This window comes from Melanotaenia boesemani, chromosome 3 (assembly GCF_017639745.1).
Source record: "Melanotaenia boesemani isolate fMelBoe1 chromosome 3, fMelBoe1.pri, whole genome shotgun sequence".
Classification (NCBI taxonomy): Eukaryota; Metazoa; Chordata; class Actinopteri; order Atheriniformes; family Melanotaeniidae; genus Melanotaenia; species Melanotaenia boesemani.
This window is the reverse complement of record NC_055684.1, coordinates 6,638,498-6,654,940: the sequence shown is the minus strand read 5'-3', so window position 1 is coordinate 6,654,940 and position 16,443 is coordinate 6,638,498. Positions and strand designations below refer to the sequence as shown.

General features: G+C 38.0%; 1 protein-coding gene across 10 annotated transcripts in view; it reads left to right on the top strand.

Moving 5' to 3' along the window:
* Positions 1 to 16,443, top strand: part of nfasca (neurofascin homolog (chicken) a) — a 106,654-nt gene that overhangs the window by 65,490 nt on the left and 24,721 nt on the right. For 5 of the 10 annotated variants that reach the window (XM_041979789.1, XM_041979790.1, XM_041979786.1 and 2 more), the window contains 7 exons: positions 762 to 959; positions 2,053 to 2,123; positions 3,443 to 3,665; positions 3,749 to 3,864; positions 3,968 to 4,178; positions 4,417 to 4,539; positions 5,956 to 6,123. In XM_041979789.1, coding sequence (XP_041835723.1) covers positions 762 to 959; positions 2,053 to 2,123; positions 3,443 to 3,665; positions 3,749 to 3,864; positions 3,968 to 4,178; positions 4,417 to 4,539; positions 5,956 to 6,123 — 1,110 coding nt within the window. The other 5 variants (XM_041979788.1, XM_041979781.1, XM_041979780.1 and 2 more) reach the window with 2 other exon arrangements.

The window sequence follows — 16,443 nt, the reverse complement described above, 5'->3', positions numbered from 1 at the left end:
AAGTAGTATAGTTAAGTAGTTCCAGAAATAAGTAAAACAGGCCTGGAAATAAGTAAAGTAGTCCTAGGATTTAATAAATTAGTCCTTTAAAGTGGTCCTTGGGAATGTCCTGAATCTCCTCTAATTCATCTATTCATCCTCAAAATGTAACAAAAATGGTGTCAATCATTTGTGTTGCTTCTTTTTTAAAGATTTTAATGACAGTTTAAAGGCCAGGAGGTCAGCCAGCCCACCCACATTACCCAGAGCAAACAACCCTGATAGCTACGGAGGGAGAAAAGTGGCACAGTGGAATAAATACATGTTAAATTAGTAAATATATTACTAATTTAAATAATTATCCAATGCTGTATGAACATATTTCCTTGTGCCATGTTTGTGCCTCCATACAGCCAGAGGAAAAGAAGTAAAGCTGAACAAAGGAACCAGAACGATAAAGCGTTCTCCCACCATTCACCAGAACTTTGTCTTTTGTTTATTCTCTAAACATTTCTTTGTGACAGCTCCTTGTGAGTGTTGCTGCATCAAATTTTAGTATTTTTAAATGCTGCAGGGAAATGCAGTGAAACTGAAAAGGAGATTTTTTTTTTACTTTAGATTTAAAAGAATGAGCTTATTATAGAGTGAACAGTTCATCAAAAGCTGGCCTGTAACTTGGTAGATTACTGATCTAACTGGTCATGTGGGATGCTTTGTTTTGGTCCTGAGTCTGTCTGTACAGCCACGGCCTATTTCCTCTCATGTCAGCTGTTTTTTCACAGAGTTCTTGGTCCAGTTTGAGGAAAACCGCTGGGATCCTGGCAGGTGGCAGAACATGTCCACTTACCCCGGAGACCTGAACTCTGTCATCCTGCAGCTCAAACCCTACGTCAACTACCAGTTCAGGGTCATTGCCATCAACTCGGTGGGTCAGAGTGAGCCAAGCCGATCCTCGCGACGATACAAGACCAGCGGGGCAGGTAAGGAATAAATCTCTCCTCTCAGGTACATGCCAACAAATATATTTTCCTCTATAAGATTTGAATCCAAGAAATAAAAGGAAAAAGGTTTATGGAGGGAGAATACAGCACTGAATAATTAATTGTCATTAATTTATTACAATTGTAAATAATTAATTAAATAAATAACAAAGTTAGTCAACAACCATTTAAATGTCATTAAATAAGTACTATAGGAAATAAATGAATGTATAACTTTTCAAATATATGATTAATTACTAAATAACAAAAAAGTTTAACAAACACAATAAATAAATAAATAAATAAATAAATAAAGTTTCATTAATTAGGTATGATTGGAAATTAACACAACAATTAGTTATATAATTGCTTAAATATGTCAGTAGTTAATATAAATAGGAAAAAATTATAAATGGTTTATTAAATTCATAATTAATCTAATGTAATTTTAAGTAATTGAAATTCTTTGTAAAAAATATATTATTTCAGTATTTAATTACTTCATGTTTTCCTGTCCACCAGGTTTGATGGATAAAGCTGACAGATAAGATTAAGTAATGAAATAATTAATTAAATGCTGTAAAAAAGATAAGTATATATATATATATATATATATATATATATAATTTTATTAAATATATACATATATTAATTTATTCAGGTATATATTTTCAATTTTAAAAGTGAAGGACACATTCAGTTAATTCTTCAATGATGTATTTATAAAATTGTTTTGTTACACTTTCCTCCCTACTTACAGTTTTTCTAAAAGTGTGTGATTACGGCTCCGACTTTTTAAAAAGTTGCCCCCCCCCCAACTAAATTCCTGATTCCATTTCTAAGATTTCCTGAGAATGTAAGGAATCCATCCATAACATTTTGAGTTATCTTCAGTTCCACTTGATATGCTAGAATTATTGTAGTACAAAAGGTATCCAGCAGGGGGCAGAAACAAGCAAATAACAGGGTTGGAAAAAGTTATTCAAATAAAGTTAAGCAATAGATCTCAGAAACTGTATTTATTAAATATGGTGGACTGAACTGTTTTCTGGGCTCTGTTTGAAATGAATCTGTTCTGTTCTCTAAAAACAAGCCCCAGATGCCATTCCCAGAGATTTACGAGGATGGGGCTCCAAAAAAGACAATATGGAGATCGCCTGGGAGGTAAGATGCACATAGGACAGGACGGGACGGGACGGGGAGGGATGGGACGGGACGGGACAGGACTGGACAGGATAGGACAGGAAATTATAATTTTATTCGAGATAGTTCCAGTTTCAGATCAGGTCTGAACTGTTTCATTAATTTCCTTGAAAAATGTTGAACAGAAATTTTAAGTAAATGTTTGAAAAAAATGCAGTAAATTTATATTATGATGCAACATCCAATAGAATAGAATGGATTTGCATATTTACATATCTAAGCAAATACATTATTCTAAAGAAAGATTTTGTACAAGAAATAATTCAGGAATTGGCTCTCACAACCGTAACTGAGGGGAGAGAATGCTGCATTGTACATATCTGTGGTGAATAATATGACAACTGTGCCTCACACTCTACTACTTTTTGATGAGCAAACTGCACAAAAACTGCAATAAATGCCAATTTATTTATTTTTGATTACATTATTGGCTGCAGTTATTATTTTTTCAAATGTTTTATGTTTTTTAATATGTTTTATGCTCATTCAGAACAAGATAACCAGCCATATTATCACTTATTACATTATTAGCAAAAATGCTCTAAAACTTTATCTGCCGTTATTACATTGTTGGTTGCCTCCTGTTTAAATTAAACTAGGTCGTGTATCTCTAGCTTAGTCAGTGGTCATAGACACTGAGGTACTCTTTGAGCATCTTTTTTGTTTATTTTCATCTCCAATGTGAAGATCTTGATTAACTGAATTAGATTGTAGTCCCAAAATACACACACTGAAAACTAAGTAAGACATGGTTTCCCTACATTATCTTAAAACTAATCGAGTGCTTCCATATAGCTAAATTAGCACTGCTATGTAGCTTCATGCTAACACCAGGTTAGTCTTACCTCACATTAGTACTTGTACTTGCACACGGCACAAAATCTGATCTAGAAATGTGCAGCCAAATGTCAATGTTGTTAAAGAATGACTAGGTAGGAAACTACTTTAACATTGACTTCAAACTGGTGTAGTGATACTGGTGATCCAGGCATGTCTGGAAATATGTTTCTGTCAATCACCTGAGGTGGCACCTGGGGTGTCCAGTTAGATTTCTATCTCCACCCCTGATCTTTAGGATAATGTAGGTTGTGTGATTGTATTGGACCACCTCAACCCTCCACTTCAGTTGTGGCCCAGACTTTGCAAACATATCAAAACTGTCAAATGAACGTTTTTACCTCCCCAAGCAGAACAACTATCCTCTGATGTTAAATGAATAATGTCAGGCTAACCACCATGTTCCCAGCTGGATGTTCAGGGTTTCTGTTGTGTTTCCTCAGTCGTTGCCTGATCTGGACAGAAACGGTCCAAACCTGCACTACTCTGTCTGGTGGAGACGGAAAGATTCCGGGGAGGAGTGGAATAACGTGACCACGTTCCAGCCAATTCATGTTGTCCACAACACAGAAACCTATGTGCCTTACGAGATCAAAATCCAAGCCATGAATGATTTTGGATCAGGACCAGAGTCCAACATGGTCATTGGTTACTCTGGAGAGGACAGTAAGTAAAGATGTAAACCCAGTGAAGGAGTTTTAAATACTGTCTTGACTTCTCACTCATATCATGTTCCTGTCTATGTTCAGAACCCTCTGAAACACCCACAGACCTGCGGGTGTCACAGGTCAAAGACAAAACAGCAAGCATCTACTGGAAGCCTGTGGACCTGAGCTCTGTCCACGGGGAGTTCAAGGAGTACAGGGTGAGCCTGGCAGCAGCTGCTGTGATGAAAACAAGTTTCTCTAGCAGTTAAACCTCTTTTACCTCCTCCTGTCTCACCTGTTCTTTCCTCTCCAACCATCCAGCTGTACTACTGGCGGGAGTCCAGTCAGGTTCCAGGTCTGGTGGTCAGCAAGAAAAAGATGACCAAGGGTTTCTACACCACAGTGGCAGAACCATCCGGCATGCTCAGTGACTTGGTGCCTTTCTCCAGATACAAGATGTTCATGGTTGTGGCCAACAACCGCTTTGAGAGTCAACCCAGCAACGAGGTGGAGTTCACCACCATGGAGGGAGGTGAGGACATGGTTCACCCAGACTTCATGGTGTTGGTGTTTTGTAGTATTTCCTACTACGATGAGCTGATGTCAGTTAAATGTGGCTCTTAAGTTTTTACATCTTAAACCATTAGCTGTTGTCTTACTTACCTTTATACCTTTGTTTTTGTTGGCAATGAAGAAAAAAGAAAATAAATGAATAAATAAAACTTCCTCACTCTGCGTTTGTTTCTTGTCTTCTGTGTGGATTTTTGTAGTTCCTGATGCTCCAAAATTCTTCAGGATCAACCGCAGAGGTCTGGATACCATCTACCTGGAATGGGACAAACCTCTGGAGCCCAACGGCATTCTGATTGGATATCGGCTCAAGTACCAAACAGGTGAGCTGCTCTGATTTGTCATACTCACAACATACACAGCTAAATGCAAAATGTCAAACCTCATAGCAACAGCAACTCACATGACTAAGGAGACATCTTGTTGAATTGAATTGAATTGAATTGAATTGAATTAAATTGAACTGAATTTTAAATAAAACATGAAGACGGTATAACAAATAAGGACCACTAATAAAAAAAGAAAAAAACAAACAACAAAACAAAAAATAAATAAATAACCAAACAACATAAAGACTGGGAGGTTTTGACCTCAGCTGCTTGATGTATTTAATAAAAATGATAAAAGAATAATAAAAATAATTATTAATAAATAATAAATAAAAAAATAAAAGAATTCACACTTAGCACCCAGCAATGGCTACATACTTGTATCAGGAGGTTTTATCCAGCCTGATGCAGCAACTGATCTGATCAATATTCAACCGGCCGCACTAACTGAGAAGAAAACAACTCTTTCTACCTGGGTGGTATGACTGTGTCTGACACGGCTGCTGATTGGACTGTCTATTGTCCAGTGGTTGTCAGGTCAGGTCGACTCGCTTCAGCTTTATTTATACAGCACTAATTCACAACAAAGTCATCTCAAGTCACTTTTGCAGACACAGTTTAATTAACTGTAGTCCAGTTATAATCCAATTTTAACAATTCATCATATGATCCACTTTAGTCCAGTTCATAATAACTATGTCCATATAAACCAATTTATAAAAAAAACTACCTAGCTAATGAAACCAACAAATCTTCTCTTTGATTCAACCCTCCATCCTGAGCTACACAAGGAGACAGTGGAGAGGAAAATCTCCATCAGAACAGAACCAGGAATGAAAACCTCCATCAGGATCCTAACTAGGAATGAAAGTCAGGAAGAAAAACCTCTATCAGAATCAGAACTAGGAAGGAAAAACCTCCAGCAGAACCTGAACCAGGAAGGGAAACCGCCATCAATACCAGAATTAGGAAGGACGGCTATCTGTCTGGACGGGATGGGAGTGGAACGGATGTCTGTCAGCATTAGAGAGTCTAACAACTAGCATTTCAACAAGAACTCTTTTGCATATTTGACATCAAACACACGACTCGGTTACAGGTGCTGGCTTATGATTGGTTGGATCAACAGCTCTTTCAGGATGGTTACAGGATTCTGGCAAGAATATGGAGCTACTTGTACCACCACTCTTTATCTTACCCCAGGAAACATAACAAACTCACTCCACAGAAACTCGCCTAATTTAGCTTCTGCTGAGAGAGAAACTTGTAGGAGCATTTGAAGCTGGATGACGCGTTTATCTGCTTAGTCATGTTTGACAGGAGGAACCAGTGAGGGGTCAACCTCAGCGTTTAACTGAGTCATAACAGGAAAGTTCCCAACATCTGAACCGCCTTTCTCTGTGTTTCTAGTCAACGACTCCAGTCAGCAAAAGCTCGAGACTTTCCTTCCTAATGTGACACAGTTTACCCTCCGCCTGCCGAGCAGATCCACACGTTACAAGTTCTCCCTGTCGGCGCTCACCCAGATGGGCACAGGGGAGGAATATGCTGAGGAGTCTCCACACTTCGCCAATGAAGGTGAGTCTTTCCCAGCATCATTTGGTTTCACAAAAATTTCCTGCACATCAGGTGACTGATTGGTTTCCATAACAAGAAATGTCCTCAGCCGTCAGACATGATATCGTAAATTAACACATGGATGTTAAAGGGCTGCAAAAACTACACAAAACACATTAAATAAAAATGGAATTTTAAAGCAGACATAAGTATTCATACCTATATTGTAACACATGAGTGTTGCAGTGACTTATTCATTTACAGAACAACTATATTCTGATTTAACTGTTTAAACTCCACTAGATCTCTGGCTACTGCTTATATTATCAACAATTTCCCAGTAACGGTAGTGTGTTAGTCTGTGCGGTAAATTGTGGTTTACAATCCAGTCACAAAATGTAGTCTTTATTCAGACTATATGGTTAATCCACAATGAGTGATCCATGATAACGCCATTATTTATCACATTTTCATAATAAAAAAAGATCACTATCACCACCATGTTGTTATGAGACCTTTATTGTTCCCTGAAAATGAAGATGAAGCCACTTCCTGTCAAACCAATCCACCAATCAGAGAGCTTAAATTGATGGTAATGTCCAATCAGGAGCAGCCAAAGATCAACAAGTGAGCAGAAGGTTCTATGTGTGTCTGAAAAGAACAAAAATAATTGTCCTCTATGGCTGGAATAAAGCTAAAAAGACGTTTTTGGTGCACTGTAAATAGTTTTATGTTGTGTTTGTTTCAATACCAAAATTTTTTCTCCTGAAAGCCAAGACTTGAGAAAATGCAGATGAGAGAAGGCTTGGTCACTGTTGATCTGTTGTTTCTCTAAGTACTGTTAGTTGTTGTTGTGGTTGGTCTTTATGCTGCTATATCTATTGATACATTAATTGCACATCATTTTAGCCTTATAATCTGACAGCCGAGACTGCCCTGAAAAACTAAGTCTGCATGTCTCGACTGTAATTTTACATTCAAGACAAAAATACAAAAATATCTTGGAGTTTTAAGGGTTAATAAACCAACAGTTTGCTACGCTGCTGCTGAAACAAAAGTACTGTTTCATCTGTCTGGGGAACATTTCTCAAAATATGGTGAACCTGTGGTCAAAAATGATTGAAAAAATTCAAATTGTGATTGGGTTTAAGAGATTTATGTCTCTGAGGAAGTGAGGGTTTTAGACAGGCTGGGCGCTGTGAAGACTATTGACAAACGAGAAGTCTTTCACGCCATTTCAGTTTTTTTTCTTCCTCTATGCATGTGTGTGTGTGTGTGTGTTATTGTAATTTTTCATCTCCAGTATTTTGGAGCTAAATGAGATCTTGGTCAGTAAAGACTTTTAACAGTTTCAGTTAAAATGAATGAAACAGAAACTGTGTGTCTTCCTACACAGCAGCAGTGGTGAGTGTGAGTTGTTGGACCGTCCAGCTGTCCTTGTTGTCCCCCCTCTGTCTCTCTTACAGTTGTTCTCTTTCTCCTGTCTCCCCTCTTCTTTTCACTGGCAGAAAACTTTACTGATGCTACAGGTCTAGGTAATAGGGGAAACACAGTGTGTCTGTCCATCACCTTCCATCACTTCCATCCTCCATCTAAACACCAACGGCAGTGCAGTCCACTTTCAAGTCTCTAGTTAAACTCCTCCATGCAGCAGCCTTAGGAGGTCAGCTGCTCTGATTGTCGTCCCCCCCCCCACCATAACAAGGTTTTATTGTCTGGGTGATAGAAAGAGAGTTTTTTACCCACACTAAGTACAAACTGTCTCATCCTTCTGTTTCAGTGTCTGTGTCGTAGATTCAGCCTAGTGTTAAAGAGGTTCAGGTTTGTTTGGTTTAGTTTCCCACCCTGGCCACTTCTTCCAACTTGTCCATAGGGATCCAGTGGCGTTCCTAGGCCAGCTGAGAGATTTAGTCCTTCTTTCCAATGGGACGTGCCCAGATCTCATTCCCAGGGAGGCGTTCAAGAGGCATCCTGGCTAGATGCTCGAGCCACCCGTGTTTCAGATCTTGTTGTGCCGTGTTGGTTTGACGTATGTTTCCTCCATGTTTGTCGAATTTCCGCTGAAGTCAGAAGACACTTTAACCAAACCCTCTTGTTCTCATTAGGACAATTCCTCCTAGAGAACGATCTCCTTCATTCTAAAATAAATCCAAACTATCTACATTTATTATGGGTAAAAAGCTAAAAATTGACGTGCCTATATGAAATAAGTGGAAATGATCATGACAGGTCCAATATAAATGTCTCTGTACTGAGAGGCCCATCAGGTTATTTCAAGCAAGAGTTAAAACCATGACAATAATGACAACATGACAACAATCAAATGGATGGCCCATCATCTGACTGTAGGTCAATATATTCTACATTATTAGGAACTGAACTGCTGTGTGGTGTTTGTCTGCCACTTCTCATCCCATCATCCCACCATCCCTCTGTTGCTGTGTGTTCTCAGAAATTTCCCATCACCCGCTTTCTCTATTTAACATCACACCCCTAACAGTACCGTATTCTCCCATATGAGCTCATCAGCCCAGCTGCTGTGGTGCAAGAAGACTGCATTGATAAACACCAGTTTCTGAACCAATCACTGAGGTGCACATCTGCAGTGCAACCTCAAAATATCACTGACTTCTGTCTGCTGTCAGATTAATCTGCGATGTTCTACTTGTGCAGCGAATTGGTATCTCAGCTGATAATCAGTGATAATGCTGTCTTTATGACACTGCTGTTTGGGGTTTGGAAGGACATGCATGTCCCTGCATCTGATGTCAAGATGGTGAGACATCTTGTTAAATTATGCAGCATGAAGTCAGTTCTGTGGAGGAGAAAAACCTTCCATCAGCTGCTAGCTTCCCCCATTCACTGGCTGGATTGTCTGCTTTTTATGATTTTTTTTTAAGTCATGCCATTATCTCATCTTATTCTGTCACATGGATATGCTGGGTCACATAGAACATTATTCCTGGATCAGACAGAACTTAATTACTGGGTCAGATAGAATATAATTACTGGGTCAGATAGAATATTATTCCTGTTTGAGATAGAACATTATTATTGGATCAGACAGAACTTAATTACTGGGTGAGATAGAATATAACTACTGGGTCAGATAGAATATAACTACTGGGTCAGATAGAATATAACTACTGGGTCAGATAGAATATAACTACTGGGTCAGATAGAATATAATTACTGGGTGAGATAGAATATTATTACTGGGTGAGATAGAATATAATTACTGGGTGAGATAGAATATAATTACTGGGTCAGATAGAATATAATTACTGGGTGAGATAGAATATAATTACTGGGTCAGATAGAATATTATTACTGGGTGAGATAGAACTTAATTACTGGGTCAGATAGAATATAACTACTGGGTCAGATAGAATATAATTACTGGGTGAGATAGAATATAATTACTGGGTCAGATAGAATATAATTACTGGGTGAGATAGAATATAATTACTGGGTGAGATAGAACATAATTACTGGGTCAGATAGAATATAACTACTGGGTGAGATAGAATATAACTACTGGGTCAGATAGAATATAATTACTGGGTGAGATAGAATATAATTACTGGGTCAGATAGAATATAATTACTGGGTGAGATAGAATATAATTACTGGGTGAGATAGAATATAATTACTGGGTCAAATAGAATATAATTACTGGGTCAGATAGAATATTATTACTGGGTGAGATAGAATATAATTACTGGGTCAGATAGAATATAACTACTGGGTCAGATAGAATATTATTACTGGGTGAGATAGAACTTAATTACTGGGTCAGATAGAATATAATTACTGGGTGAGATAGAATATAATTACTGGGTCAGATAGAATATAATTACTGGATGAGATAGAATATAATTACTGGGTCAGATAGAATATAATTACTGGATGAGATAGAATATAATTACTGGGTCAGATAGAATATAATTACTGGGTGAGATAGAATATAATTACTGGGTGAGATAGAATATAATTACTGGGTCAGATAGAATATAACTACTGGGTCAGATAGAATATAATTACTGGGTCAGATAGAATATTATTACTGGGTGAGATAGAACATAATTACTGGGTCAGATAGAATATAATTACTGGGTGAGATAGAATATAATTACTGGGTCAGATAGAATATAACTACTGGGTCAGATAGAATATAATTACTGGGTCAGATAGAATATTATTACTGGGTGAGATAGAACTTAATTACTGGGTGAGATAGAATATAATTACTGGGTCAGATAGAATATAATTACTGGGTCAGATAGAATATAACTACTGGGTCAGATAGAATATAATTACTGGGTCAGATAGAATATTATTACTGGGTGAGATAGAACTTAATTACTGGGTGAGATAGAATATAATTACTGGGTCAGATAGAATATAATTACTGGGTCAGATAGAATATTATTACTGGGTGAGATAGAACATTATTATTGGATCAGACAGAACATAATTACTGGGTCAGATAGAATATAACTACTGGGTCAGATAGAATATAATTACTGGGTCAGATAGAATATTATTCCTGTTTGAGATAGAACATTATTATTGGATCAGACAGAACATAATTACTGGGTCAGATAGAATATAACTACTGGGTCAGATAGAATATAATTACTGGGTCAGATAGAATATAATTACTGGGTGAGATAGAACATTATTATTGGATCAGACAGAACATAATTACTGGGTCAGATAGAATATAATTACTGGGTGAGATAGAATATAATTACTGGGTCAGATAGAATATAATTACTGGGTCACACTGAACATAATTACTGGGTCAGATAGAATATTATTCCTGTTTGAGATAGAACATTATTATTGGATCAGATAGAACATAATTACTGGTTCACATAGAACATTATTACTGGGCCAGCTAAAGAATTATAGTGATTTCAGAGAATGTGGTGTTAGGCTGCATGATCCAACATCACTAGACTTTAACGTCCACCATAAAAGTAAATGTTTCACTCATTTGGAGACATGCTTGGACTCTTACACAAGCATGCTGACTGAGGTTTGGGAATGATGAAGGGGGTGGGTGGGGGCGGCATCTGGAACTTCACTGACTGGAAATAATTTCTACTTAAAGGTACAGTAATAGTGGATATCATTTCAAATGGAATTCAGTGTGAGCTGCTTTCCAACCTGACATGATGATGGTCATGAGGCGGCATCATAGTGTCTTACAAATAGACTGGTTCTAAACCAGTTGTAAACCAAGTTTTTTTTTTTTTCCATGAGTTAGTTTTTAATGTCTAATATATTCAAAATATCCATACGAAGCAACAACAGAGGCTGACATATTCTGTTTTCTGTTTATTAGTTTTACTTAATTAATTTATTAATTAGTTAATAATGTTAGGGGTTTTCCTCATGTACTCTTCAGACAGACTGATGTAATGGCAGGATTTGTCCTCTTGATGGCAGTATCATTAAAGAGAGCAGCAGAGTTGTTCTCCGAAAGTACAGGGGTGTCAAACATACGAACCGGTGACCAAAACCGGCCCAGTTTCACATTGGTAAATTTGAAAATAACATACAAGATATTAACTCTCATATTTTTATAACGGTAACTGTAATTCCTAATATGTCCACATGATGTTTATCAGTAAATAAGAGAGAGAGAGAGAGACCAGCCTGTGCTGAATGTGGAACCTGAACTAAAAATGAGTTTGACACCCCTGCTGCAGAGAGGAAACACTCATGACTCTGGGTGTGTGAGTGGAAACATTGTGAGAGAGGGCATGTGTGTGTGTGGGTGGAAACACCATGATTGGGGAGAAGACATTGTTGATGTTTCTGGACTTCATACTGTGAGTGTGAATGTGTGACCATGTGTGACGTTCATGTCTTTAACCCTCTGCTCTCTCCCTCCTCCTCCCTTGTAGTTGATCTTACCGACGCCTCTGTGTCTCCTGCTCCCACCCCTTCTCCCCCTCCTCCTCCTCCTCCCACTACAATTGCTACTACAACAAGTAGTACCTCAACTACCACCACTACTACCAGTCCGACTACCAGCACAACCACTGAGGCTACCACCATCACCACCACCACGTCTCCTGTGCTGGTCACCACCAAGCGTGCTGATCAGAACGTGTTGGGTACATGCTGTTGTTCCGTTCTACTTCTTCCTGTTGTCTATTGAAGGATGGTTGCCTTCTCCCACCTGACAGAACAGGAAACTACATTACAGCTGCACCCTGATAAACTGTGTTGCAGCTGCTGTCCAGACAGCAGAGAAATACTGCAGATTATTGGGATGTAGCCGGCAGCTCTTCTCCTGGTCAGGAAGTGAGAATCTAAACAGTTTGGAATGCTTTCCATATTTCACTTCAGAAAGATTATGTTTTTTTTTTTCTTTCTAAAAAATAAAACAATAAATCCTCTGGAATTTATTGTAGGAGAATTTGGAGTCAGATTTAGCACCATGCAAAGGTCTAAGCACAGTCCTGTGTGTGGTTTTGTAACTGTGACCTTTCTGCTCCTTGCCCCTGACCTTTAACCTTTTGCCCCTGACCCCACCCTCCACCCCCTCCCCACTTTGTGTAGTGGCTCCTGGGCGGGAGATCTGGAATCTGACGGTGGAGCCTAACAGTAACTACGCTAACGTCAGCTGGAGACACAACTTCCCGGCCGGCAGCAGCGAGTTTGTGCTAGAGTTCACACTGGACAGTAAGAACCAGACGAAGCCCACAATGAGCTACTGAACACTAAACTAGCCCTGAAAGTACCGATTAGACAGGAAACCAACCAAGTCCATGCAGTTTGTACAGTCGGAGGAGATGAGGAGGCATTAGAGCAGGTGAAAACAACAGAACCTTCTGAATACATCTGCAGCTCCAGTTTTGCCCGGATAAGATTTATGATTTATTCTCCTCTCACTTAAACTCTGTAATCGGTTTTTTCAAAACACACTGAAAAGCATTACAGCAGATTTATTGTGTAGCTCTAAACACACAGTTTAAAACGTTCATGCATTTACCTCCCCTCAGTTTGCACATTTTTTTAAAAACAATGCACATAAAAAAACCCAAACCAAAACAAAAAACACATCACATAAAGTCGTACATGGACAAACAAGGTGAAAATAATACAACGACGTAGTGATGTGTGGGGATGTTGTATCAGTGTAAATGTAACTACTTACAAATATAACAGTATGATATGCAAGATGAGATGATAACAATCATAGTAATTATCATCATAAAATCAACACAAACTGTAATAATTTTAGTTTTCATAATAGTAACAGTGCAACTAAAGAAGAAAAATAATTTAGAAATGAAATAGAAAAAAGTTAAATAAATGAATAAATAAATACATTGAAAAAACAGGGTAAAAAATTAGTAGTAATTAGAATGATCAAGAAAGTGATATTGTTGTGATATAAAATTTACTTAATCATTGTATGTATGTTATGATAATGACAATAAAAATTATTTTAAAGTGTTTTACATACAATATTTACTTCTACAGACATGTAGAGTGATGTTCTTATTCTTATATTTATTTTTATTTATAATTATTTTTTCATTTATTCCCTTTATTCCAATTTATTTTACAAAAACACTTGATATCTCATTATATGTAAATAATATTCATATTATATAAAAATAGACCTGTATTATAGTAAGACATATAATTTTTAAATACACCATCACCCATGAGCATACTAGAAACAGCTTTTAAATAGGTGGACGTGGTCTTATACACTATGCGTGAAAGGGTTAATAAACACCATTATTATTACATCCGGTGGGGAATGAAAGAATCACGTAACATATTTGGGCTCATTTAAAGAGATGATGCTACATTAGTAGGTCCAGAGGAATCTAAAGTTTAATGAGGGGCAGATTTCTTTGAGCTGATTGGACATTAAAGGCATGACATCAGTTCCTGCTTCTGAACGGATCTGATGTGTTAATAATCTTAAAGAATGGAAGGAATAAAAGGATTTGGTGGTTTTAAATGAAGCAGCATTGACTTAAAGAGATGAAAACAGTGTGTAAATACATATCTGAGCTTTTTATGAAGGATGTGGTTGGTTGATGCAAACACTGTTAAAGAAGCAGAGTGTGTGTGTGTGTGTGTGTGTGATTAAGTAATGTATTATCCTCTCTGCTGTTTGTTTTTACGTTGCTGCCTGGCTTTGAACGACATTGGTTGGAGCGGCGGTGTGAACGGGCTGTTCTGCTTGCTTCTGAGTTTTATCACTTTTCTTTCTGTTTATGCTTTCATTATCATTTGCTTTTGCTCTTGAATTCCACTTTTCTAAAATACATCATCCCTCCTTTTTTCTGGACTGCTGATAACTCGCTCAGGTTGGATATCTTTGAATTCACAGTTTTTCTCTGTCTATGTTGCAATCTTTGATTGAGGATGGAAAGAAGGGAAAATGTATTTTTCATGTACTTGGGCAGTAGTTTTAATTCTTAATGATGTATGAATTTAAAATGAGAGGAAAACGAAGAGAGATATGAGATTGATTTATTGGTCCTCACCACTCCCACCTGCTCTCTGAGGTCAGGCCTGAAAGCTTTGACTCTTCAGGAAGAGTGCCTGACCTTCCCTCCTCCTCTTTATCACCATCCAGTCGTTCTCCTCGTCCTGATGTCGTTAGAAGTGTGTTAGCTAAACAATGACACAGAAAAGACAGCTTTATCCTAAAGAAAATAGAATAATTATTAAATAAAATACGTATAACGTTTATACATTTCTGTTAATATAATTAACCCTTAAGACATTCTTGGGACATTTTATCCCATTTTCAATTTTTTCAATGTTTTACTTTCAATTTATTACTTTCTGTGGAAAATCATTTTAGAATTTTAATGTCAGTTCCTTGAAAAGCCTAAAAACAGCTAAACTACACAAAGACTGACACAGAAAATGTCCCATTGAAAACCAGTATAAATCTATTAAATTCAAATTTCATTATATGTGTATTTCAGGCTGAAGTTGTTTGGAAATCTGGCTAAATTAAAGTGAATAGAAATATTGATATATGATATTTTCTACAGCAGTTTTAAACAAAGTGACCTTATTGTGTCCTTAGGACCAAATGAGTAAGTTTTTAAAGGATCTCTTAAGGCTTAAAACCCACAATACATTAAAAAGAAAACTGAAAACAATCGTTTTGCGTGTGAAAGAAAATAATAACACGTAGAGTCAGAGAAGAGATCTGAATCTGTAGCTGATTTGAAAACATTCAGGATGTGGATGATAAAGAGGTGGTAGAGGATTACTGAGCTGATAGCCGGAGGACTGAGTTGTTGGTGAAGGACCAGGATGGAAAAAGTAGATTTTAGCGTGGCGCTAGAAGATGCCGTGATCCTGAATGTAGCAGGAGGGAAGAGTTCGCATCGGTCTTGACTGACCAACTGAAACGGACTTGCATGTTTTCTGTTCTCTGGCTGGTTTGCCGATGGTTGTAAACCGCATGGCTTGGAAATGATCCTGCTGGATCAGCTCGTTACTTATTAACAGCTGACAGCATGGTGCATGATGTCACCACCTCACGTCGCCCTCTACTTCCACCTCAGAGTCATGCTCATAGCTCGGCCATGTCATGACTGGCACGTCTTTCCAACAGAAAGATGGAGATTACATTGCCACTTTTTTTAAACTTCATGGAAATAAAGTCCCTGTGAATAACTGAGACAAACAATGCTTTGCCGTTTGAGCTGAACAAAGAAAGCTTTGTAATCCCAGCTGAAAACTGGAAGTGGAATTTTGTCTGAAAAGCATCTGCTGACAAACCATTTCCAGATGAATTTTTCTGCGAATTTCATTAGACAAGATGAGGTCTCAGCCCCATTAAAGAGGAATAGGAATCAGCATCTTGATGATGATGATGATGGGCTCTGCATTGTTATTTGTCTCAGTTGACTCCAGGACCCTAGCTGCAACTGTGAAATAATAGCTGCATCCCCCCAGTGAGATTGGCCCCTTTTCTTGTGTCTCCAAGGCGACGACTCGGTGAAGAATGTTTCAGTGACACAGCAGCCCCCCATTACAGTGGCGGATCTGATCGCTGGAGCCAAGTACCGCCTGAGGGTTTACTCCCATGAGCTCAACAGCGTCAGCAGCAAATATGTCACCTTTAAGACCAAAGCAGGTGAGACCACACCTGGCCCGGTGGAACCTGGGTTCCAGACAGGTGGGCTGGTCTGGGTAAAGGTGTATCATTAGCAGTGTGAACAGCAGGGTGAGTCTTTACGGCCCGTTTTTCTACCTTGCATGTTTTTTTAAAAGGCTGACTCCAGTCAGACACCAGACTACACCTCAGAGCTGTGCTTTTATTGCAGTTTG